Here is a 24,315-nt window from a genome sequence, read left to right as displayed (position 1 = left end):
ATGGATTTTTTTTGGACGTGTGATTGTGATAAACTGGAACTGAGAATGGAAAGAGAAGAATGGGTCGTACCCGCCTTCCTCATTCTGATTAGGCACGTCTCTGAGATGGTCACAGTACAACGAAGCCGCCTGATTTGGCAAGGTCAGTTGGGCAACATCCATTTGAACAGGTAAGGCCGTCAAGGCAAAATTATGCGATCAGGTTTAACTTAAAGTACCGTAAGATATTTAGCAATTAATGGACTGTAATGCACTTTTTTCTATCACATTCATACACTGCCAGAAGAGCCGCCAGAGGCAGTTACTTTTCTGATTACGCAAAAAGAGATTATACGAGGATGAGGATATTAATGGATATTTGCAAGTGCTGTTTCTTGGACCACAGCCAGCGTTTGGAATACCTTCTTCAAAGAGGTTGAATGGGAAATTTAGGTCAAATAATGGGTGAATGTTTATTAGAGAAAATGAACAAGGGCTATTTCAGTAATATCCCGTCTGTGTTAATGCAGCCTTTACTCGTGAGGACCAAATGCTGCTATAATTTATTTGCCCCTTTCTGTAGAATTAAACTCCACAATTTGTCCTGTTTATCCAACAAAAGTAACCCTTTCATAGTATGTCATTCACATGTGACTCTAAATAACCAATATCAGAAGGAGGTGGAGGAACACAAGAGCAGAGTGAAAAAGGGATATGAAAACAGGAAAGAGGAACATCGATATCTTTACAACCTCAACGTTCACATTTCTTTGGAAAACCTGATATATTCGGTGTGATCGACTGCTTTAACAACAACCTGGCGAGTATTGAATATTGTGCAACATCAGCATAAAACAATTAGGGCTTTTCCTTTTGGGGCTCCATGTCAGTTTTATTCAAACTAACTTATTACTTCAGATTTTTCATGTTTTCAGACTTTGGAGAATATATATACATATTGTAATTGTATGAAACACAAAAAGGATGTATGCATAAAATCATAATTATATATAAGATTTATTAAATTATTATACTGTATTTTCAATTTATAATTTCAGACTTTGGAGAGCTTTAAAATTCAAATAACCACTTATGGATAACAAACATCCAAACATTTTAGAGAGGATGTCCTTTGAAGATAAACTTACACACATGCAAACGGTGATCCATTCACAAATTGTCTGTGCAAGGGTTTTCCTGCTTAGAAAGTAAGAAATTACCTTTGAATGTAGTTTATATTTTTCTGGTTTGAACCAGCATGACATGATGTCTTATTTCCTCCTCCCTATCCTCAGATTCCTGTACCGCATTCTACCAATGAACAACCGAGAGTTCTTTTCGCCACATACAAACAAAGCAAACCAGCAAAGACACTGATGCAATCATTTAAAGGACTGTTTCTCTGGACTGCAACAGGACAAAATGGCCGGTCTAACTCATCAGTTCTTGTCAGTTACAGTTGTTCTTGGTGCTGTTCAACTCATCAACGGTTACAGCTTTAACAACTGCATTTTAGACGTGAACTCAAATAGAACACATTTCAACTGCATCAACCTAAAGGATAAGAACATGACTGCCATTATACATGACCTGCCGCGATCCGTCACCAGTCTCACCATCTCCAAAAATCAAGTGTGGCACATTCCCAACAACAGCTTCGCTCATCTACCATGGATGCAGAACCTCAGATTAGATCATAACCGCCTGAGGATCATCGATCAACTTGCGTTCCAAAACTTGCATCAACTTCAGTCTTTAAATTTGTCTTTCAACAACATATCAGTGCTCCACCCTTCACTGTTTGTGGACCTTCACAACCTCACCTTTCTCTCGCTGACAAACAATACCTTAAAGCAGCTTCCTGGGGGAATCTTCTCTGCCACTCTCAATCTAAACACTTTAAACATGAGTCAAAACCTTCTGACAAATTTTTCTGGGATCACAGAGTCTCTGTCACATCTAAGAAATCTGAAGAAACTAGACCTTTGCTTTAACAGTTTGACCTCCCTCAGCTCAAATGTATCACTTCCCACATCCCTCACTGCTATATATCTGTGCAGAAATAATCTGTCTACGTTAGGATGTGAACATTCCTTTCTTGGGCTGATTGAAGTCTTAGATTTGTCATACAATTCTAGGCTCCCAACGATGGCTTTTGAAGGAGTGGATTTGGGACGTATAAACTATCTGCGTTTGCGCTCAACAAGTGTCAAGGTAGTGGCGTTTTTAAACATCAGCAACATCAATGCAGGTAGTGTTGATTTCTCTGGTACAGGTTTAAAAAATGACAGGTTGCTCATTGAGCTATGCAGATTGTTAAAAACAAAGGTGAAATGGATAAAAAATTTGCATCTGGGTATTAATGGGATTAAGAATCTTACAACCGACACACTGAACTATTGTCCTAACATCACAGGGTATCTGGATCTATCCCACAATGAACTGAAGTTCACAAATTGTCTTCACTTCCTCAAAAGACAGACTTATATAAAGGGCTTCAATGCGGAGCATAACCATCTCACCACCCTCCAATCCTGTAAAACACAAACACAAAATACTGCTTTCAAATATCTGGAAGAGCTGACCTATCGTTACAACCGCATCCTCTCGGTGAGTTCTCATGCTTTCTATCATATGCAGAACATCAAGACGCTACAGCTTAACATAAACACAATTGCTTTTCTCCACCATGAAGCTCTGAAAGGGCTAACAAAGCTTGAGACACTACGTTTGGACAACAACCTCCTAACTGATTTGTTCAATGACACCTTTGAAGATAATGTCAAATTGCAAACCCTTAACCTACGCAACAATCGTATTGCTGTCATCTTCAATGGGACCTTCCACAGGCTCGGAAAGCTGATTACTTTGGACCTTGGAGGTAATAAGATCACTCATTTTCAGCCATCAGGTCTTGATGGACTTAAAAGACTGTCCAAATTCTATCTAGATGGAAACAACCTCAAACAGATCGACAGTTCCCTCTATCGTGTCTTTCAGGGTACACTCACAGTGCTGGATCTACAAAGTAATATGATTCGCTTTTTCAATGGGACTGAGATTATGTCACCATTCCAAAATCTCAGCGCACTCAGGGATCTGAAATTGGATGGGCAACGGCCTCATGGCCTGACTCTTTTACCCCGCGCTTTTTTCCGTGGCCTCCACTCGTTGAAATCTCTGTATCTCACCCAAAATAATCTCATTGCTCTTGCCGCTGATGCATTTGATGATCTGACAGGCTTGCGTTTCCTCACACTGGATAGTTGCTGTGTTGGGGTGACAAAACTGCAACCAGGGGTCTTTAAAAATCTTAGAAATTTGACCATATTGATTGTAGAAAACATGGGCATTCAGAACTTCTCCAAGGAGGTTTTTGGGAATCTTACACGATTAAGCGTGTTGCACCTGAACCGCAATATAATGCAGAGCATCAATGTAGATGCACTACAAAATCTGACGAAACTCCAATACCTTGACATCCGTGGAATTCCTTTAACCTGCACCTGCCAGAACAGCTTGCTGCAAAACTGGACACGAAACAACCCAAAAGTCCAGGTAGTCCTTCTCTACAATGTGCCATGCCAACATGATGCAAAATTCAAATTCTACAACTTTGATTCCAAAGTTTGTTACATAGATCTCGGGAAGTACTTGTTCTTGAGCACAGCGGTTGTGATCTTCCTGTTCACACTCTCTCCTATACTTTATGTGAAACTCTACTGGAAAATGAAGTACAGCTACTATGTTTTTCGTTCCTGGTTTGGCGAGAAGTGGCGCAGACTCAGAGAGGAGGAAGAAAACTGCGAATACGATGCATTTATTTCCTATAATTCCTTTGATGAACAATGGGTCATGGAGCAGTTGATACCCAACCTGGAGGGAAATGGATCATCTTTTAAACTTTGCCTACACCACAGGGACTTTGAACTGGGCCGCAATATTGTGGACAACATCGTCTCTGCTGTATACAGCAGCCGCAAAACTATTTGTGTGGTAAGCAGGAATTTCCTACAAAGTGAGTGGTGTTCTCTGGAAATCCAGCTCGCCAGCTACCGACTCTTCGATGAGCACCGAGATGTTCTTCTGCTCGTGTTTCTGGAGCCGATCTCCGAAAGGCAGCTGTCATCCTATCACCGCATGAGGAAAGTCATGTTGAAAAAGACCTATCTGCAGTGGCCTGGCTCAGACTGCACCAACCCAATGCAGGCCCAAGACCTGTTCTGGAATCACCTACGCAGGGCAATGACAACGGGGAGCAGACTCAAAACAGAAGAAAGCCTCAAATGTGATGTTTGTGTTCCTGCTGAAAGTGAAGAAACCAAACATTTTGAGACATCAGATGAAAACGATTACTTGCTGCAAAAAGAAAATTGAGAATTGTATTTGTAATTTAGTTAAGATTAACACTTTGGATTGTTAAATCAATAATTGAAATCATGCTTTGGGAGAGGGTCATGAAAATACGGTGTGAATGTACAGTTTGATGCATTGTAGGTAATAATGTAAGTAATTATTGTCATAATTCATATGAGCATGATTAGCTGTATCATTTAACATCTGGTGATCAGTTCATTTTTATTGTTAGCAATGCTTGACATTCCTCAATTGTACAATGTCTTCTTGCATTTAAGCACAGTCCACACAAAAAATTATAACTTTCAGAATGGCACATCCTTAGTAAATATTGTCTCTGTACAGAATTCCCCATTATAGGACCTGTGTTGATATAGATGTGCTAATATATAGTTCTGCAAATTAAAAATGCTCCAAAGATGCAAACAATATATATTTGCGTGTCTATCTAACAAATTAATACAAGAGGTAACTCGTGAGATACAGCAATTGCTTTCACATTTAAAACTGGGTTTGATAAAATATGAGCCCAAAAATTTTATACTGTGACAAAAAGTCTTGATGGTCTGAATTAAGACTGATTTGTGTGTAGTTAGACAAACAAATGTCCACAGGCACAACTGTGTGCAGTGTTTAACGACACATCAGTACAGTTTCATGGGTGGAAAGGACCACTGCTCTGGGCTTGGTAAAGAAGAAAGGGGAGCAGCTGGGCCTCTTTCAAGCATGTGAGATGGGGGGTAGTGCATCATGTCTGTGTGGTGGGAGCTGACGGGACGGTAAGTTGAAAGGTGGCTGGATCGGCCGAAAGTCGAGAAATGTCTGCTTTGATTAGGATCGTGAATTTTATTAGTTATGTATATGCCAGTTTTAAATGGGTCTTGCTCTGGAAGGAAATGCATTGGCTCTGCTGAAAATATTTCTGGCAGCTGTGTTTCATTAGGGAACTGAGGCCCACAGCTCATCTCTCTAAATGATCTGAAAACAGGTTGATGAACAACACCGAATGAATCAAAAATAGAGTCTTTGCACTCAGGCCTGTTAAAACCGCTGCCCACTTGCTGAGGTGCTGAGGCCTTCTCTCCCCAGCATGAGGTGGGAGAGAAAGTGAACAAACGATCACTTCCTGATGCTCCAGACAGCTCAAAGTCCATGCAGAACGGAGGAGAGCAACTCGGTCTGAGGACATCATCCAAAAGACTGGCAGAAGTATCCACGGTTCTTGTCAAGCATTCAGCAGTCTTCCCATGAAACACAAAAGAGCATTTTATTCCAGAGAAAAATTATCTCAAAATGATCTGATGATTATCAAATGAGGTATAAGAGCTAGGGCATATATGAAAATACCTTAAATAAGAAAGTGACAATGTAAACTCAAGGTCTTACCCATTTCGAGCTCTGGTGTGGTTGCCGACTGGACTTCTGGTTAAAATGCTTGCTTCTCATCTCTTTGGAAGCTGTTGTTTTCTGGCAGTCAAAATATAGCTGACTAACAGCGTCGGCTTGAAATGCTGATGCATCTAAATGGAGAAGACGTCAATGGAAAAACTGTCCAGAAACTTTACGTGGGGGGGAAATGTACAGTATCGTTTTAACTCCTAACAAAGGAAAGGTTTGCAATATTTAAAATCTGTCTCGAAACATTCAATGCACAGCTGCTAATCTAACCGATCAACAGATGATATAACATGCAAAGACATAATGTGCCAAAAAAAGACAGAATTTCAAGCTAGTAAACACAAATGTAACTGCTTGAATGACTGTAAATCTAAATTGCTTTGCAAATGTTTTATGAGGGGAAAAAACATCATTCAACATTTTTATCAGGCCTCAAGATACTTTGTGTGTTTAAGTAAATACCATTGAATGTAAACATAACTTTACCGACAAACAAACTCTACTGGGCAGAATGGAAAAAATGGAGAATCTCAACATCAATGTTAAGGTCAAAAGATGCGGACGACATTCTCTCACCTTCAGTAATGTTGGCAAGATTTTACTTTTTGGCAGATTTCTAGATGAGAACTGGAATCTCATGAGAATTTACCGCCTACCTGTGGGCAAGAGATGATTTTCATCTCTCATGGTTGGCTCCTGATCATGATCCTGGATGGCGAGATCAGTGCCTAAGCTGAAGCGCTGCTGCTCCTGGAGAAGCTTCTCCTGAAACCGAGGTCCATGCCTCTCCCTCAGAGCCGTCAACAGCACCTCCCTGCTCTCTGCTAGCAGGTTCCTCCTTCTCAGCTGTGGGAACTGCAGACAGTCACACAGACGTGCTCCCATTGCGGTGATGGACTTGGATACACCGCCGGGACCTTGTCTTCTGTGCCGCGTGCCAAAGCTGTCGGCGGCGGGTGAGCTGGAGAGCTGAGGTGGACTTGGGTAGTGACTACGAGCGTGTGTCTGGTGAGTAAGATGCTCCTGGTTCTTTGGAGTTGGCCCAAAAGCGGAGATCATGTGTGTCTTTATCTTCTTGTATGATATCTTGACAATGTCGTGGTCAACAGTGGGAGTCAGCTGAGGCGCTTTGTCCTTTTCACGCATGACAGAGTTGACAGGGCCCTTGCTCTTGCTTATTTCTACACCGAAAGAGCTGTGTTTAGACGAGAAGATGCTTTTATAGCTACCGGATGAATTATCAAATCGTTGCTGTGGTCTCTGTCCAGGTGTAATATCTGATTCATGACTGATTAACTTCCCTCTTTCCTGGCAATAAACATGGATGTGTGCAGCAGGGTCGGCTGTCCCCTCAAATGGCACAACTTCACCAGTGTCAGTGCCCGAAACATTACTGAAGAAAGGAGTGGGAATGTGAGATGTTGAAGACGCACAGAAAATAGTATGCTTCTCCTCTTGATCTTTTTGTCCTTTTCCCAGCCTCCCCTGCTCACTTAACAAGCGTTGAATGTCAATAGACTTCACCTCGTGGCTGAAGAGGCCATGGTGTCCTAACAGGCGGCTGTCTGTGATGATGCTGGGCTCCTGTGCCACCTGAACCACCTTTGGAAAGGGCGCGTCTCTCCTTGAACTACAGCCGCTTTGACGACAACAGTTATGGAAAGGTGCCGTGTCTCCACTGGTTTGGAGGTGGCAGCGGTGGTGATATGATTTCGTCTTCGAGGCCTCTTTCCCCTCACCTCTCATCCGACACCTCTGCTTGCGCGTCTTGAGTCGTTTCCTCTTGGGCTGTCCATCCGTCTTATAGCATTTTAAACGTTTGCAGCAACAGGGTTTATTTGCCGGATCAGATTGCTTATTTTCTTTGTTTGATAAATCCCTGCCACGTCTGTGATTCATGGTCACTTGGATTCCCTGGAAAATATAACTGCAATTAGTAATGTATCGGGAAATACAAGAGAGCGTGGTCATCGCTGCAAGATGCTGATGCTCCAGGCAGAACCCTCTGACGATGGGTCTGAGCCCGTCTGTCCAATGAAACACAGTTAATCTAACTTGGCATATAGGTCAGCGAATATCACAGCTAGCATCTCTACATACAGGATTCTGATCTCCAGGATCTATTCAAATGTGGCTTGTTTACACCTCGACTTTGTTTTGATGCTATAATACAGACATTACCAGGGCAACTGTCTTAAAACTGGAGTTGAAGATACCAATAATTTGTATCGTTGAGCAATCCACTGCAGATGCAATAAGTCAAAGGACCATAACTTTGTAGATTGTAAGAAACATGCAAAGTTTTAAAGCATCTGATATTCAAAAAACACACTTTCATAGATAAAAAACAGTTAACTACAAAAAAATTTGACGGTATATTTGAATGATAGCCGAATAAAACCTTAGTCTTCTTAATATTAAGCATCTTCACACTTTCTGAGCAATGGAGAACTCCATGTTACAATTTTTAGTGGGATTACAAATGCGCCATATTGTACCAGAATAGTTGTTTTTCCTCTTATGATCCATACAAAGTGTATTAAGAACTTGGTCTTTCTCTCACATACTTTAGCATCTGATAACACCAAAAAAACAAACATATCAGGTGTCTACTACAGCAAACTACCACAAACAAGAGCATACAGCATCCAAATATCGTCAAGTATCACACTTACCTCTTTTAAAGGCGACGTAAAATCACAACAAACATTCATCACAACCGCCAATCATGTGCCACAATGTCCATGACCACAATGACCCCACACGTTTGAATGTCGGGCATCATAGCTGTTAGCTAGTTAGCTAGTTAGCCGACCGGTGGTGATATCACCAACCACCAGGTGCGGTTTTGACTTGGAGCACACCTGTATCGAGTTACAGTAGGCTGGTAGTCTGCTACAGTAGCGTAACTTAACTTCACTTCAGACACATGTAAATATATATATGTATATATTTTTAAAGAACTTATACAATGCTGCTCCCCGAAATTGACCGCAGTCGTTGCTCGGCAACGTGACGAAAGCCTGTGTTGCCAGGTTAGACTAGACGGCAGCGCAGCCGCAGCCTAGAATCCGACCAAACGTCGTAAATTAAGCCTTTTCAAAATGTCTTTTTGGGGGATTTTCTTTTTGTCCTCATAATTTTTTCTTTCCATCTATTTAATTTACGAGGTGAAATGTTCGTGTATATATGCGTATATATTCCTCTGCAGACGTTTACAAGAAACAGGAAGTGTGATGTTGCCGTGATGGATTCAATGACTTATAGTGGGTGCGGTATAATCGAGCGCCGTTTTTTAGCCTGTATTAAATTTGCATTTTGGCCAATTAAGTGTGCCGATTTCTCCATCAGTTGTTCCTGTTTGCTATACATTATTGGGTGTCCTGACAGCCGTCATTGGACTGCTTTGGCAAAGAAGAAATCTTAAATATCTGATGTTGTCTGATCTTGTTCTCAGCCAAGTTCTGAACATTTCATATCCCCGGAAAAACGAAAGTCCCACTGAATATAGATTCACATATAACTTAAGACTTGTCAACTCCCCTTTGGTGACGCAAGGCGAATTAAGTACACTGCTGTCATCGTTGTGATAATGAAAACCGTGAGACAACCTTTTAGACGTCAAAGTGCTTGGTCATTACCAGTTTGAATCATTTTTTATATTTGACATTCGTCATTTTTCGCGGCTGTTATCTTCATTAGCTCCTCGTCTAAACCTCCATATGTCCCAGTTTTGGGATATGTTTGGGAGCTCATTCGGAAAGGGGGTGTTTCATAGATTTGATCACCAAAGACGACGAGGAAGTGGAGAGCGCAAGGCATTGGGTCTACCCACTGCCATGTCACTGTAGGTGTTGTTAGGGACGACCCATTTCAATCTTTAATAACTTTTTTAGATATAGGAATGTCAAACCACTGTCATTATACAGAATGACAGCCATTTAGTATTTCACACCTGAAAAATGACTCCACCCCAGTTTGATCGTTCTGGAAGAAGCAATTAGAAAAAGGGTAAATTGTAGTTATAAAGGGGAGCACATAAGCAGTAATGCTCAAATATTCTGTGGCAGTTAAACGAGAAATGTATTAAGAGGCTTTAAAATGTGCAAAGAAAACACCTGCACCCCCACCAGCCTAGAAAACTGCCTCATGGCAGATTGGTTCCATGGTTTCGTGCAATAGACACCAAATCCGGATCCTATCGTATGTGTTCCTCTCCAGAAATATAGATTGATCAGACCAGACAAGTATTTTTCTTCAACTGTCAAGCTTTCACCCAGCACAGTTTTCCTGTTGTGATACTTATCTGCTCAGCACATTTGTGAAGAGTTGCACTGTGTTCGGCGACAATTGGATAAACCCCAGAGACCGCTGAAAATCCCATAATATCAGCATTTACAAAACTCCCCAAACCGGCCCGGCCATCTGGCATCTACTAGACCTGTGTCTACATGACTGTATATCTCACACTACAACAACATGGTTGATTTGATTTATTCATGCAGTGCAGGCACGTAGCTGTTATAGCTCTCTCTTATCTTACAAGGTGTCTCTGCCTCATGTCTTTCTCTCTCACCTCTCTCCTTCCACACCTCCCTTACAGTTTGAAAGCCACTTGAATATACAGCCGACATTTTTGGAGCTGGAAAGCACATATAAGTGGCTGAATTTTGATAAACCTGAAATTCTCACAACTTGCTAGTCCCCCCCCCCCCCTCCCAAGTTGCTCAATTATGCGTAAAACTGCCCAATCTGGCAACACTGGCCACCGATTTCTTCTGCGCAGCACTGTCTCTCACGAATACCAGAGAGCAGGGCGAGACCACTTACACTGACGAGGAGGTAAAGTCGCCTTGCCTTTTATATTTCTTTTCACTCAACAGATTCTATATTTACCATTTATTCATATCCCATGCAGTGCAACTCACTATTGAACACTTCTTATTGATAAAGTGTCACTTATTATACCAGAATACAGGAAAACGTATATGTTGTCGCCGATGCAGGACAATGGTACATGCGACTGTAGTAAAAATTACTTCCTGAAACTGAACTTGGTGCTAGCGATATTTTGATATTATGGTAGCCTGTGTTCGTGAATATATCTGAATGTGACCGCTGCTTTCTCCCATTTTGCACGATCCAGGATTGGACGTTGACAACAACCAGGGTTTGACCGTTAATCATCTGTTGAACCACATCCGTCCTCTTGTTTCTGCGAGTGGGCTAGCAACCGTGGCTACCAGCATCCAGAGAATTAGCCAGGGATTGTAGGTGCAGGATACTGATTTTACTGGTTTGTTACGGTTTAAAAAAGAAAAAAGAAAAAAAGGAGAAGAAGTTCCACAGCTCCAACGTGACTCCTTTCCTACATAGAGACAAGTCATGAGTGCTGAAGACCCAAATCCAGCCGCCACACCCACTCCCTGTGAGGACATCCAGGGAGATGGACGATGGATGTCTCTGGTGTGTGAAATCATCATTATTACTGTCGTGATTTGTTTATTACTTGTTCACTGGGCTTAACAATGATGCTGATGCTGCTGCAGCATCACAACAACAGCATCGAGTCGTCAGCTTTCCCCCTCAGTGATCAGTATTGTGCATTTTTGTGAGTGTGTGAGTTTAAGGGAGGAATCCCTGTTGTCTCATTGCACTGCATATTTCTTTCTTTTTTTTGAATAAGAGCCAGCGTTTTCATAAATGAAAGAAAAGAAAAAAAAATCCAAACCGTTTGCAATTTCAGGTTTTCAGTTTTCCTTTGCCATATCACAATAAATTAAATATCTTATGCTTCTAAACTATTTGCTGGACAAAATGAGATATTTACAGACACCAGTTTTCTGCTCTGTGAATCTGTGTGGGGGAATTTATCACAGTTTGAGATTAGTGAATGAATCAAAAAAAAAATAATAGTCGTTAGCTCCAGCCCTACTGTAAAGCTCCTTATGGAAATTAGCATTTTGTAATTTTTCATTATATTGACATGGGAATATGCATAAGTATTAATCTAATATTCAAGGAAATATCTTCCAAATTCCATATGTGAGGTATATGCAGTGTAACAAATTCAAAATATCAAATAAACAGATTGCTAACAATGCATATTAGACTTTACTGTGGCCCAATGAGATGTAGTCAGCTGGAGTGTTCGGTTTATTATGCTTCATGACACATTTGAGAAACTGGAACAAAGAAACATTTGGAATGTTTGCTTAAAGAAAAGTTTCAATTTCAATTCAATTCAATTTTATTTGTATAGCGCCATATCACAACATACATTGTCTCAAGGCACTTTACATAGTGAGGTCAATATTACAATATTACAGGGAAAACCCAACAAATCCCACAATGAGCAAAGCACACAAGACAAAACTGAATCAATTACCAAAACAGTTGCTTGATACTTTTTCGTTAATTGATTGACTTGAGCTCTAATGTGTTGTTTTTTTTGTCTATGCTCAGTCAACTGACATTGATGTTGCATCTAGTGAGATGTTTGCTGTTGGAAAATGGAAAAGATCTTCACATTTGTTTTTTCCCCCCCATTTTGTCTTTGCAGCACAACCGGTTTGTGTCCGACAGCAAAGACAAAGAACCTGATGTCCTGTTTGTTGGAGACTCTCTTGTTCAACTCATGCACCAGTTTGGGGTAAAACATTGATCATATTCCTAAATGCCTAAGTGTTTGGTGACTTGTAATGTTCTCATAAACAACTACACGCACTGTCAAATTGTGCGACTCTAATGATCAACATGTGGACGTGTTGTGGTTTGTCTGCAGATATGGAGGCAGCTGTTCTCTCCTCTCCATGCCCTCAACTTTGGGGTGGGTGGTGATGCAACACAACATGTGCTTTGGAGACTGAGCAATGGCGAACTGGATAACATCAGCCCAAAGGTCCAACATGTCGCAAAAAATAGCAAACCTGATCATGCTTGTTTTTATTCACACAATAGGCTCATTGTGCTCCACTTTGTGCTGAGAACCTAATGCCAGATACATTGAGCCCAAACTATCAGTGACATCTGTTTTAGTAACACATTCTCTCCTCTTCTGTTGTTGTAGGTGGTAGTGCTGTGGGTAGGCACCAACAACCATGGTCAAACTGCTGAACAGATCTGTAGAGGCATCATGGCTATTGTCCAAGTCATCAAGAACAAGCTCCCACATGCTCGCACGCTCGTACTTGTAAGGTTTTCTCTGGCACATTCCTTAGCAGAAGTGTTATTATACTTATCTGCATGTCTGTTGAAAACCGCATGGTTTAAGTTTCGCCTATGTTTTCTGAGATGAGGTAAGAGGGAGACGCTTGGACACGTTGCAGTTATTAGGGCCTGAGCGCCAGCCAGCAGCAGGCTGGCAAAGGCCCTCTTGTTTTGTTTACTTTTTAAAATTTTCCGAGTCCATCCTAAAACAATGCCCACACGTCCATATGTACCTCAGAACTGATTTTAGCTATTGGTGGGAATATTACTTTAGATTCAGATTTTGAAGCTAAGCGGTCGAAGGTCAAGGTCAACAAAAATATGGTCTGAAACCCCCCCCCCCCCCATATCTCTGCAAATAATAGAGAGACAATCTAAAGCTTGTATTGATTAGAAAATTATTCTCCATCGTATGATGAGTGACACTATGGAGATGTGACAAAGGAAAATATGTCTTTTTCCAGGTATCTCTGCATCCTACAAGTCAAACAGTTTCTATAGCAATGCTTTTTGAAAAATATTACAAAAAAGTGTCAGGGGATGTTACATATTTTTCAAAATTCATATATATACGTTTGTTTTCCAGGGATTACTGCCCAGAGGTAAATTGCCAAACCCTCTGCGGGAGCGAAATGCCAAAGTGAACGTGCTGGTGCAGGAGGCCGTATCGACCGTCCCCCACGCCTCTTTCCTCGATGTGAACCCCGGCTTTGTCCACTCCAATGGTAGCATTTCCCACCAGGACATGTACGATTACCTTCACCTGACTCCCCAGGGCTACCAGGCCGTGTGTGAACCCCTGCATGCTCATCTCAAGTCCATGCTAGATAAACCAGCTGAGAATTGAGCAACCAAGGCACAAGCTTACACTACCACAGTGGTCCTCGTCCCTGTTTCCAGAGAGCATCACGCCCATCAGTCAATTATTATGGGCTAAGAGCTGCACAAACTATTTGTGCGAGTCCTCTCCTTGGCCAGGGTTGGTGACCACTGTTACAGGTAATGGGACCATTACGTTTTTGGTGTTTATGAAACAGTCAGAAATTAAATGTACTGTGCTATAGAGAGACAAAGTCCTGCGTCAATTCCCGGTAAGCATCTGTTCCACTCGTTTATTTTGTTCCCAAAGTGTTTTTCAACCAAAGTTTTATTTAATTTCTGCCTCATGACACAATTGTTGAATATGATGAGGGGAACTCAACAGTCAGGATGATGAAATGACAAATGAACGGATGATATCTAGAATACCTAAATGAATCCACATCTCAATCTTGATTATGAACAAAGTGTTTGAAAAGATGCAGCAAATCTTACTGTAAAAAAGACATGCTGTAGGTCAAAACATTCATTGCTGCACCTTTTTTAAACATGAATTTACAACTGTGTGTGTTGTGCTCTCTTCGGCTCTTGTGGGTCAATCAAAGCAGCTAGATATGGACAGATACCTGCTTCTTAGAAGAAACCTTCTATGGCAAAATATACATTTCCGACTGAGGCTACTGGAACATAGTTTATCTGGAAAAGGACTGTGGCTCTGGTTCCAGGATAATGGGGTTAAAAAAAGATCAAAAATAAGATGCAAGAAATGCCCCGATGAAGAATTCCTGTTAATTTGTCATTTGGGATTGTTGGTTACTGAGTTGAATGAATTCAGTTTATTTGTCGATAGCTTTATTTACTCTGTTGTGATGCCTTATGTCTTTTGTACATGTTAAGTTGAATGTGTTTCATTGCCCATTACTGCCTATTTGCTTTTTCATGTAACGTTATTTCATTATTGTCCTTGTACCTTTTTTTGCTCTACCCCATTGTTATAGCAACACACTTTGATGTAATTGGCTGTGTTTACGTGCAAAACATGGATGTATTTGAGTAGGTTGTGAAGTCGCATTAATACATCTACAGCTGCTTGTACTCCAGGCTCAGTCTTTTCTGCAACATAATGCCGCATTAGCCGATCCTAAAAGGCTTTACTTCACACTAAAATGCTTCAGGGTGGCTAAATGTGTAAGTGATGGAGAAATGCATTAAACATGAAGTCAAAATGATTTCAGTTTCCCTTGACTGATTGATCAGCTCTGTTTGTTTATGATGATTCATAGTCACTGAAGCTCTGCTGTATTTTTATGCGTCAAAGACCTCTGGGTTCATCTGTAGCGGGGGTTCCCAAACTTTTTAGAAACCACTGACCTACGGCACACAGGTGTTGTCCACAAGAGATTTACTGCTTTTGACTGGTTTCATTCCGCCTCAGACGGGGCTGAAGGAGAAGGCATTTCTGAACCGTGAGGAGGAGGAACAAGTCTCGCTTTGCTCCCGACTCCATCCATCTGGGAACTCTTCCAACAGTTACACACAATACAATATCGCATACAGTACTTACATTTCTGGACCTTGACTGGATAATAGGAAGCATTGTCATACAAGTGACAGTTAATGGCAAATCAGTTGTGGTGGGTTTTAACCGGGATGATAAGTCCTCATGATTGTGGTCAATTTTCTCCCATGTTGTTTTTGAGGAAGTTATTTAAAGAGTGGAACGGACCGTTAGAACTCAGGTTGGATCCGAAAGAAAAGGCATAGAACTTGGAAATGTGTGACGCATCCAAAGCAAGGCAAGTTTATTTGTGTTGCATATCTATACATTAACAAGGCAATTCAAAGTTCTTTACATAAAATATAATAGGCATCAAGACAATTAAAAAAAAGTTTTCAGATAAAAAGACAATTAGAAAGTAAGAAGTAAAAAGGTTACTCCCACAATACGAAAAAGACAAAGAGACATTTGGGTGTAATAAGGGTCCCTCGCCTTCTCACGACATGGAGTCATTACTCAAAACCAAAATCTGGTTTACCTGCAAAGGTTTATCTCTCCTGTTATCCAAAGCCAATCAACATCAAGATGCTGGCTGGCCAAGTCATGCTTCATGCAACTGGCAGTTGGTGAATGGGACACGTCTCAATTTCATACCTCAACACCAACCTTTATAAAGAGCCACAACAACAGCTGCCATTTCACTCCGTCACAAGTTACTGCACACCAGGGATTTGCTGGCTTCTTCTACCGCAACATGGGATCAAGGATGTTTCTGCTGTCGGTTCTTGTGCTGCTCTTGCTCGCTGAGCACAGCCACGGTATTGACGACCTCATCACAATGACATGTTGTGGTGAGGTGCAAGTGTATTTTGTGCATTTTATTCTGTGATTTAAAAAAAGATTTTTTTTACAGGTGTTCCTGACACACAGAAAAGATGTTTGATTGACAGCACGTCCACTGATGGTATGTGACATAATTGTTCAATACTTTGCAAAACTCACCTATATTTATTGAATTTTCATTCGTGTATCATCTCCTTGAATGCAATTATTCTTATATTACTTTTTAGTTAGTTTACTTAGTTTTAAGTCCAACTCAACAATCCAAACTTCTATTGATATCAATTGTGTTGCAGCCTTTACTGTTGGACAAATACTGACAACTGCAAATCCAGTCGACACCCCAATGCAGCACAACAGGCCGTGTAACTGTAAAGGTGAAATCAGGGCATACAGTTAACCATGCACATCGAGTAGCACATCAGTTTATATGTAATCAGAGCCTCAGTACTAGCGAAGTAACCCGTCCTACTGTTTTGTCCTTGTGTATCTGGGTCACGCAGGAAAGAGAAGAGAGACGGGGACTGCTCGCTGCCTTTGTCAGCAGTTTGCCAGACGCAATGGCCGGCATGAAAAATGTAAGTTTTTATTTTTATTGAATAAAGTATATGAACCAGTAACAAGTGATAACAGTGATTCGAAACATTTTGCATTCAATGTTTTCTCCATACTTAAACAGAAAGATGATTTTTAAATCACAGATTTGAACATATTTTGGAGGGTGAACTTAATCTGACTTAATTTGAATTTTTTTCTTACTCTATTGCTTTTTGTGTCTGGAATAATCCAATCCACCAGTCACAACATTGTGCCAGATGAAAAAATATAAGAATTCGAAGAAGTGCCGCTTGTTTTCCAAAGCGAAGAAAAGTGGTAAGACCATGAAGATGAGTCCCAGTGTCCCGATATGAACAACTCTAAGAAGCCCATCTTATATACTGCATATCAGAGTTATTGTAATTATCACTGTCTTGCATATTTCTTTGTGTACAATTTCTGCTTTTTTTAAACAGCAAACTTTAAATGACAATATCTTTTGACTAACTACTTACTATATCCTCCACAATAAAGTCATGCAAAACTGATTATGTTGATGCTTATTGACTATTAAATAAAAACATTTAATCATAGTGTGATAAAACAGCCTACATTTGCTTACAATTCAATATCATTGCGCACAGTAGAAAAAGTGAAGAGTGAAGAATTGTAGCAAAAGAGAGGAAGACACTTGCGTTGTTTCTTTGCATTGACAATTTCTTATGGGACTGCTTTTACTTGCTAATAGCGATAACATTTAATCAAATAACTCAAAGCAGGCATTGCGATAATGAGACAATGTGCACCTCCAATGTCAGCAGGAATATGATATTAATCATATTGAATATGTTCCCTTTCATTTTACAGTAAGTTTGCTCAAAAAAGACTGTAGAGGGAGCTAGAGGCCTTTCACTCTGACTAGATATCCCTGAGTTTAGGACTCAGGTGAACAGCACAGGGACAGACAGAGCAAACAGACCCATCATCATCAGACCACCTCGGGATGAGAGGTGGATGGCAGAGGCGTGACCTGAGAGGGAGAGAGGTTCGTAAATGAAGAGGAATAAGAGATATGTATGGTGTGGTTGTAATTCTGTTCTTGTTTAGCATGTACTGTAGTTATGATCTGCAAAAAGATTTAGGTGGACAACTATTTTCTTTTAACGAAGAAAGCATGATGATCATGTTTTTCCTCACAATTTGCCTCAGAGCTCGTCAGATATCACAAAATGACTGATGCTCAAGTTGTTCAATCGAAGAGCTCCTCGTGGCGACACTGTGGACACCACATTTAAATTAGGACGGAGGGGATGCAAGTCTCACTCACCTATCACATATTCTTTCGTCTTGTACATTGTGATGTTGGTCACAGGATTTTTTGCCACGCATATGTAGTTCCCCTGACTCAGTTTAGTTGCAATTAAGGTGATAACAGAGCCAGTGTGTATAACTGCGGATGACTCGTTGTCTAAGAACCAGTAGAAGTCACATTCTGGTCGAGAGTCAGCAGAGCATTCCATTGACACGGTGAGGTCGACTGGATGAAAATACAGACCACTGATTTCCACCTTCAGTGGGCCATCTGCAAATGGACAAAGACAGTTGGTCAGAATGATGTACTGTAACGTGATGAATATCATATATTCTAATATGATGCATTGATACAAAACACTCACTTTCCTAAAGCCACCTTTATTCTAAGCAGCATTTCGAGAGCCCTCCCAAACTCAATCAGTTCCATATGAAAATGTAGTTACAGAGAAAAATAAATTTGCTACCACAAATGTACAGTAAGTGCCACACAAACACTTCTTCTAATAACACAGCTGCTGTGCAAGGGCACCCTGCTGGTGTGTCATGTAGAAAATAAAAATAAAAACTTCTTATACAGTAATTTAGTTCTGGGTATGAAAAACAGTGGTGTTTACACTATAACTAAAGCACAATTAAAACAATATATATATATATATATATATATATTGATTCAATCAAAACCAGTCAAAACAAACTGAAATGTTTATATTTTCTCACTTTCTTTTGTTTCCTAAAATACTTACAATTCACCAGGAGCATGAACTTGGGGCTTTTGTGTTCACCAGCCTTATTGGTGGCGACACACTCATATGTCCCGTCATCGAGTGTTGTCACTGCAGTGAAGTGCAGCATGTTGTTTTCAGTGTGGTAGTATGGGTTCGTCACGTTGAGGCGTGTGTTGTTCTTCGTCCAGTAGAGTGTGTCATAGGGCCCAGTCACTTCACAAGTGAGGGTGAAGTTTTCAGAGTTTATTGGGCGTGTGCTGTTTTTGATCATCACTGACCTAATGGCCTCTATAAACACGAAACACAGTGAGTTAAGGCAGTGACACATCAGGACTGTGCTTCACCAAATTAAAACATTTAGACTTTTAGCGCACCAAATAAAACAACATGTGATCAGTTACAAAGTCACACGACTTGAGTTGAAAAAGCCAGATTTGCAATTGTCTCATCTATTTCCTTGAGTTTTCTTACCAACCACCGTGAGCATCTTGGAGGTTGTGCTGTTCCTTTCCGTCACATTATTGTATGCCATACAGGTGTATTCTCCGCTCATGTTTAAAGACAAACAGTCCGTTGTAAACATTGAAGTATTGGCCACTTTTGTGCCATTGAACCACCAGCTGAACTGACTGGGAGGCTCTGATATGGCAGAACATTTGAAGGTTGCGATTTGTCCCGTCTCAACGAACGTTGGCCCAGTGATGACGGGGGTGTCTGGTCCAACTGCAACAGCAAAGGAAAAAGTGAGCTCTTATGGTATTGTACTTCAGCAACTATAAACACTATGCCTTTAAATGACTCCGCATGATACACTACACAATATAAAACCATCAATTATGGAAATGTGTCACCTAAAGTAGCATGAATCCTTTAAATGTTATACTCACAATTCACAAGGAGCTCGTAAGGAGGGCTGGTCATATTTCCAACAGCATTCAGAGCCATACACTTGTACTGTCCACTCTCATTGCGGTTTAGCGGGTTGAAGGTGAGTGTCTCGTTATGCATTTGGAAAACATGTCCACTGTCTCCATGCAGCTCCATGCCATTTTTTATCCAGTGAAAATGCACAGCAGGTCCGGTCACATTGCATGTCAGCATATATGGATAGTGGTCTCTGGGAGGATTCAGTGGCGTTTCTACATGGACTTCTGTGATTGGTTCTAAAACAAAGCAAAGGTAAGTACTTGAGTCCCCGTCTGAGGCACCATTACTCTGTGTAAGTAGTAACAAATCCCAAAAAAATCTCACCAACAACAGTGAACATCTTGTGTGCAGTCTTGTTTCGGCCAGTGATGTTGTTGTAGGCTTTGCAAGTGTATGTCCCACTCATATCTTCACTTAGAGGAGGTGTTATGTACACAGATGTATTGGCCACTGGATTACCATTGAAATACCAACTGTAGAGGCTGGGAGGGTTTGATGACGCGTAACAGCTGAATATGACGCTATATCCTGCCCTCCCAACAGTGGGTCCTGTGATAGTTGGCGTCTCTGGGCCATCTAAACACAAGGATATTAACTGAAATCCAACTAATTTCATTTTACCATTTAGTCAATAACTGTGCACGGAAAGGGAAAGGAAATCTCAGCAGGCATTCCATGATAAATTTACTAAATGGGTAGATGTGACCACATTTATTAATACGTGGTCGTATTCCTCCTTATTGATCCTAAACTGGGAAATTCCTCCATGGTTAATGATGATGACAGAAAAGAAAATACTTACAGATGACTACGACATTGTAGGGGCTGCTGGTCATGTTGCTCACAGAGTTAAAAGCCTGACACTTATAATTTCCAGCATCTGAATGCTGGACTGGGTCGAGAGTCAGTGTCTTGTTGTCCATGTCAAAGATTGTTGTGTTGTCAGGAATAATAACGTGCCAGTTCCTCCACCACTGAATTCTGTCGACAGTTCCAGTCACGTCACAATGCAGAGTGAACGACTCATTGACTATTGCTGCTCCACCGGTATTATTCACCTCAACTGATTCTAGAGGATCTATAGGAGGAGAAGCAGATTGAGATTTTTAAATTGACACCAGTAAGTGAGTTGGGTTAAATTGATGTTTGCCAGCGTAAAACCTGAAGGAATAGGTTGACATTTTGGGAATGTACTTGAGACAGTTACAAGCAACAGCTAGTTAACTTGTCTCAGCTAACTTGTCTCACTCCTAACAAACTCTACCAACCAGCAACTCTCTCTGTTGGTTTCCTGACAATGTTTTGGTGACCACAAGACTTTGGGTCCCCGTGCAGGGCCAATAAATAGTGTAGAATAGCCTTAAATACCACATCTTGTTTGTCATTTGCTATATTTGCATGGATCAAACAAACAGGGCATTACATGTTAATTAGTTAGTTTCAGAAGTGCTAGTTGACATGTTTTGTTACCTTCATAATTTCCTAATTCTTCCTAAGTCTTAATGCTACAAGCTAAGCTAACTGGCTGCATGCTCCATATTAACCCCCCCAACCACAGGCATCAATTCTCTAATCTATCTCTCGACAAATCAACTAATTCCCCAAACTATTTTCTTTAAAATAAAGTGTCTTGTGGTTGCATAAATAAGGTCAAAGAAACCAAAAAATTTGACGACTCAATCTTACCTAAAACGTAGATCACTGCATGTGCGCTCCTGGACCTGGATGTGACAGTGTTGTGAGATACACATGTGTAATTTCCTGAGTTGCTCACTGTAACATTGTTGAGATGAATCCAGTGGCCATATATATTCATATCCACCCCATTAAACATCCAGCTAATTATCGCCGAAGGCTTGGACAACGCTGAGCATGACAGTGTGATATTAGATTCTGTTCTGTAAACATGGTTCGGCACCACGGGCGTGATCATCATCGTTGTGTTACTTGGGCCAACTGATGATAAAACAAGGGAAACAGAGGGAAATTGGTTTAGGAGTTAATGTAAAGATTTCATTTCTAAACAGGTGCAAAGACAATTATATTATAATTATATTATATTATACTCTTTTCTTTATATTTTACTTTTATATTGCATACTACTTTACTCACAGCTGATGTTCAGATATAGAGGGGGACTGGTTTCATAGCTGACCCCGTTGGACACATTGCACCTGAATGGCCCCTCGTCATTGCGGGTCACGCCGACGATGGTGAGAGTGGCGCTTTCCGCAGCTGTGACCACAGCATTGTTCTTCAGCCACGCGTAGGACAGTGACGAGCCGTTGGACACAGAGCACATGAGAACTGCTGTGTCATTGAACTCCACCAGATTGGTTTCACTTGCCATCAGGGTCACATTTGAAATTGGCACTGTAGAAATAAAGCAAGGTTTTGTGGACATTTATGTCACCCTGAGGCTATAGCCCTTTTGATTCAATCTAAATAAAATCCAGTACCTTCATTAGATAAAGATTTTAACTCGCTTCCCATCAGCCTCAGCTGCACTTTGTGTGCCAAATAGAACATCTCAGTATGATAACACGCTGAACTAAGTTGGAGAATGTGGCTATTGTAATACCTGCTACACATCAGCATCTTCTCTCTGAGCATGTTAGCATGCTCACATTAGCATTTAACTCAAAGCACCACTGGGCATAAGGAACTACTAGCTGTAAACTCTCGTTTGTGACCCAACGTGTTACTCAGGTAACTTAGACAATTGATCTTGATCACCCCCTGGTGGCTGGCTGCTGCATTGGCTATAAACCTCATCTCCTCAATGTTAGCAGATGGGCCAAACTAAAAAAGAAATCACATTAATAGGGCTGCAACTAACGATTATTTTCATAATCGATTAATCTGTCAGTAATTTTTTTCCGATTAATCGATTAGTTGTTTGGTCCATAAATGGTGAAAAAGGTTGATCCTTTCGCACCAAACACAAGATGACGTTTTGTTTTGTTCATACACCAAAGATATTTAGTTTACTGTCACAGAGGAGCAAAGAATCTAGAAAATAATTGCATTTAAGAAGGTGAAATCAGAGAATTAGCACTCTTTTTTAACTAAAAACTACTTGAACAGATTAATCGTCTATCAAAATAGTAGTAATTAGTAATTAGTAAATAGAGTAATTTAGCAATCGATTTATCAATTCACTGTTGCAGCTCTACACATTAAATACAGTTTCCCCAAAGATGGTTTCTGTAATTTAAGGCAGTTCTTATCATACTGCTGTCTGTTCAAGTGTTCATGTTTCCGATAAGTTTGGTTTTAATTATTTGATGCTATAAGAATGGGTTGAGACATCATGATTGACAGATGACACTGACTCACGATAGCTTGAGTGCGTATATTGTAGGCTACCTCTGGGTCCGAATCCAAGATATTTTGGCTCCATTTTTTATACAGGGGACGCAGTGGAGACCCGTCATCCAACATTATTTACAGGCTATGCTTGAGATCCAAGGAAAGCTAACTCGATCTGCTAGCTGCCGCTAAAGGCAAAGTGACCATACAGCAATAGCTACGACCCCCACGCTGCCCCATTCTTTAATCCTGCAAATCAACACTTTGCAAGCACATAAGCAGATGCCGGAATACACTAATACTAACTGCTTATTGTTGTCTTTTGAATGGTGACTTGACTTAATCCACATTTCATTTGCAGAATGTGAGGACGTATTTGAGTGAGTGGGTAAACATGAGAAGTGATAAAATGATCCTTACCTTGGACGGACAGTGTTAACTGAACAGTGAAAAAATTTAACGCATTTAACGTGTACAATCCAGAGTCTCTCAGCTGTAGTGACCGTATGGTCAATGTTGGAGGGGTTGGAATATATGTAACCATCTCAAGCCAATTGTTATTTATGATAATTTCCGATCCAACTATTAACACAATGACGTCGTTGTTGAACAGCCATATCCCATTGGTGACATTGGCCACAGTGCTGTATAGTGTGACATTGCTGCCCACTATTAAAGGGTTCTCAGAGGCATATAAACTCTGGCTGGACACATGATCTAGAAACAGAAAGAAGGGAAATATATTTAGTCACCCTGAACTGTAGTTTTCATCTACACAAAAATATTGGCAAAATAATGTATAAAAACACTAGAATGTGCTGAATAAGTCAATTTAAAGACTTTTAAAAATCATTAAGACCTATAGAAGCTCTCAATATCTGATCAGAGAATCAATATAATAAGAAAATGGCAAATGAATTCAAGCAAAAGAGCTATAATTCAACCTGACCTGTTGCAGAGGTTATCGTGGCCAGGATTAGGAGAAACACCGCCGGAGACTCCATTCTACTCTTTGGTTTCTTTTTGGTTAGAAATGTCCTCCTCGGGACAATTGCCTGGACTCCGTCTGCGATGAATTCAAATCTGGCGATGTTGTGTGGTCACAGCAGTCCTGTGAACTGCAAATATTTGCTCTGCATCGCTGCAGCTTTCTGCTCTCTTGGTGTAAATGCTTACCCTTGGTGTACCATCACCTCACACACACACACCTTCTCCTGGCCACACCTTGTTTTGCCCTGATCCACTCTGAGGTTTAACCGGTACACAACAAGGAGTGTCCATTTACTGTAAACCTCTGTCGTTCTGTAACTTTTAACCTACCAAAGGAAACCATGGTGGGGATATTTTTTTGTGTCCTGCATGACTTGGAAGAATAAGAAGATCAAAACCCCCATTCTCAGT

General features: G+C 40.7%; 4 protein-coding genes across 5 annotated transcripts; 2 read left to right on the top strand and 2 right to left on the bottom strand.

The window, feature by feature from the left end:
• The first annotated feature begins 44 nt into the window (after positions 1 to 44).
• tlr21 (toll-like receptor 21) lies at positions 45 to 4,532 on the top strand. Its single transcript, XM_035633878.2, has 2 exons — positions 45 to 170; positions 1,275 to 4,532. Exon 2 carries the CDS (start codon positions 1,402 to 1,404, stop codon positions 4,354 to 4,356), a length of 2,955 nt encoding a protein of 984 aa, XP_035489771.1. The 5' UTR covers positions 45 to 170; positions 1,275 to 1,401; the 3' UTR covers positions 4,357 to 4,532.
• Positions 4,529 to 9,124, bottom strand: si:dkey-250k15.4. Its single transcript, XM_035633891.2, has 4 exons — positions 8,409 to 9,124; positions 6,390 to 7,647; positions 5,722 to 5,855; positions 4,529 to 5,576 (listed from the first exon to the last, which is right to left on the bottom strand). Exons 1-4 carry the CDS (start codon positions 8,445 to 8,447, stop codon positions 4,980 to 4,982), a joined length of 2,028 nt encoding a protein of 675 aa, XP_035489784.2. The 5' UTR covers positions 8,448 to 9,124; the 3' UTR covers positions 4,529 to 4,979.
• Positions 9,125 to 10,758: 1,634 nt separating this feature from the next.
• pafah1b3 lies at positions 10,759 to 14,990 on the top strand. Of its 2 annotated transcripts, XM_035623153.2 has the most exons (6): positions 10,759 to 11,003; positions 11,110 to 11,199; positions 12,296 to 12,385; positions 12,518 to 12,634; positions 12,803 to 12,925; positions 13,529 to 14,990. In XM_035623153.2, the coding sequence occupies exons 2-6, from the start codon at positions 11,119 to 11,121 to the stop codon at positions 13,787 to 13,789; spliced, it is 672 nt and encodes a 223-aa protein (XP_035479046.1). In that variant the 5' UTR covers positions 10,759 to 11,003; positions 11,110 to 11,118; the 3' UTR covers positions 13,790 to 14,990. The 2 variants fall into 2 exon arrangements, with proteins under 2 accessions (XP_035479046.1, XP_035479036.1); XM_035623143.2 differs by having other exon boundaries at positions 10,759 to 11,199.
• Positions 14,991 to 15,535: 545 nt separating this feature from the next.
• ceacam1 (CEA cell adhesion molecule 1) lies at positions 15,536 to 24,098 on the bottom strand. Its single transcript, XM_035623130.2, has 11 exons — positions 23,864 to 24,098; positions 23,335 to 23,631; positions 21,715 to 21,975; positions 21,289 to 21,558; positions 20,405 to 20,680; positions 19,927 to 20,178; positions 19,563 to 19,838; positions 19,147 to 19,398; positions 18,694 to 18,963; positions 17,964 to 18,218; positions 15,536 to 17,666 (listed from the first exon to the last, which is right to left on the bottom strand). The coding sequence occupies exons 1-11, from the start codon at positions 23,916 to 23,918 to the stop codon at positions 17,578 to 17,580; spliced, it is 2,553 nt and encodes an 850-aa protein (XP_035479023.1). The 5' UTR covers positions 23,919 to 24,098; the 3' UTR covers positions 15,536 to 17,577.
• Positions 24,099 to 24,315: the final 217 nt, after the last annotated feature.

The sequence above is a fragment of the Scophthalmus maximus genome, chromosome 1 (assembly GCF_022379125.1).
Source record: "Scophthalmus maximus strain ysfricsl-2021 chromosome 1, ASM2237912v1, whole genome shotgun sequence".
NCBI classification, from domain to species: Eukaryota; Metazoa; Chordata; class Actinopteri; order Pleuronectiformes; family Scophthalmidae; genus Scophthalmus; species Scophthalmus maximus.
Note: the sequence above shows the minus strand (reverse complement) of the source record. Positions and strands in the feature narration are given on the sequence as shown.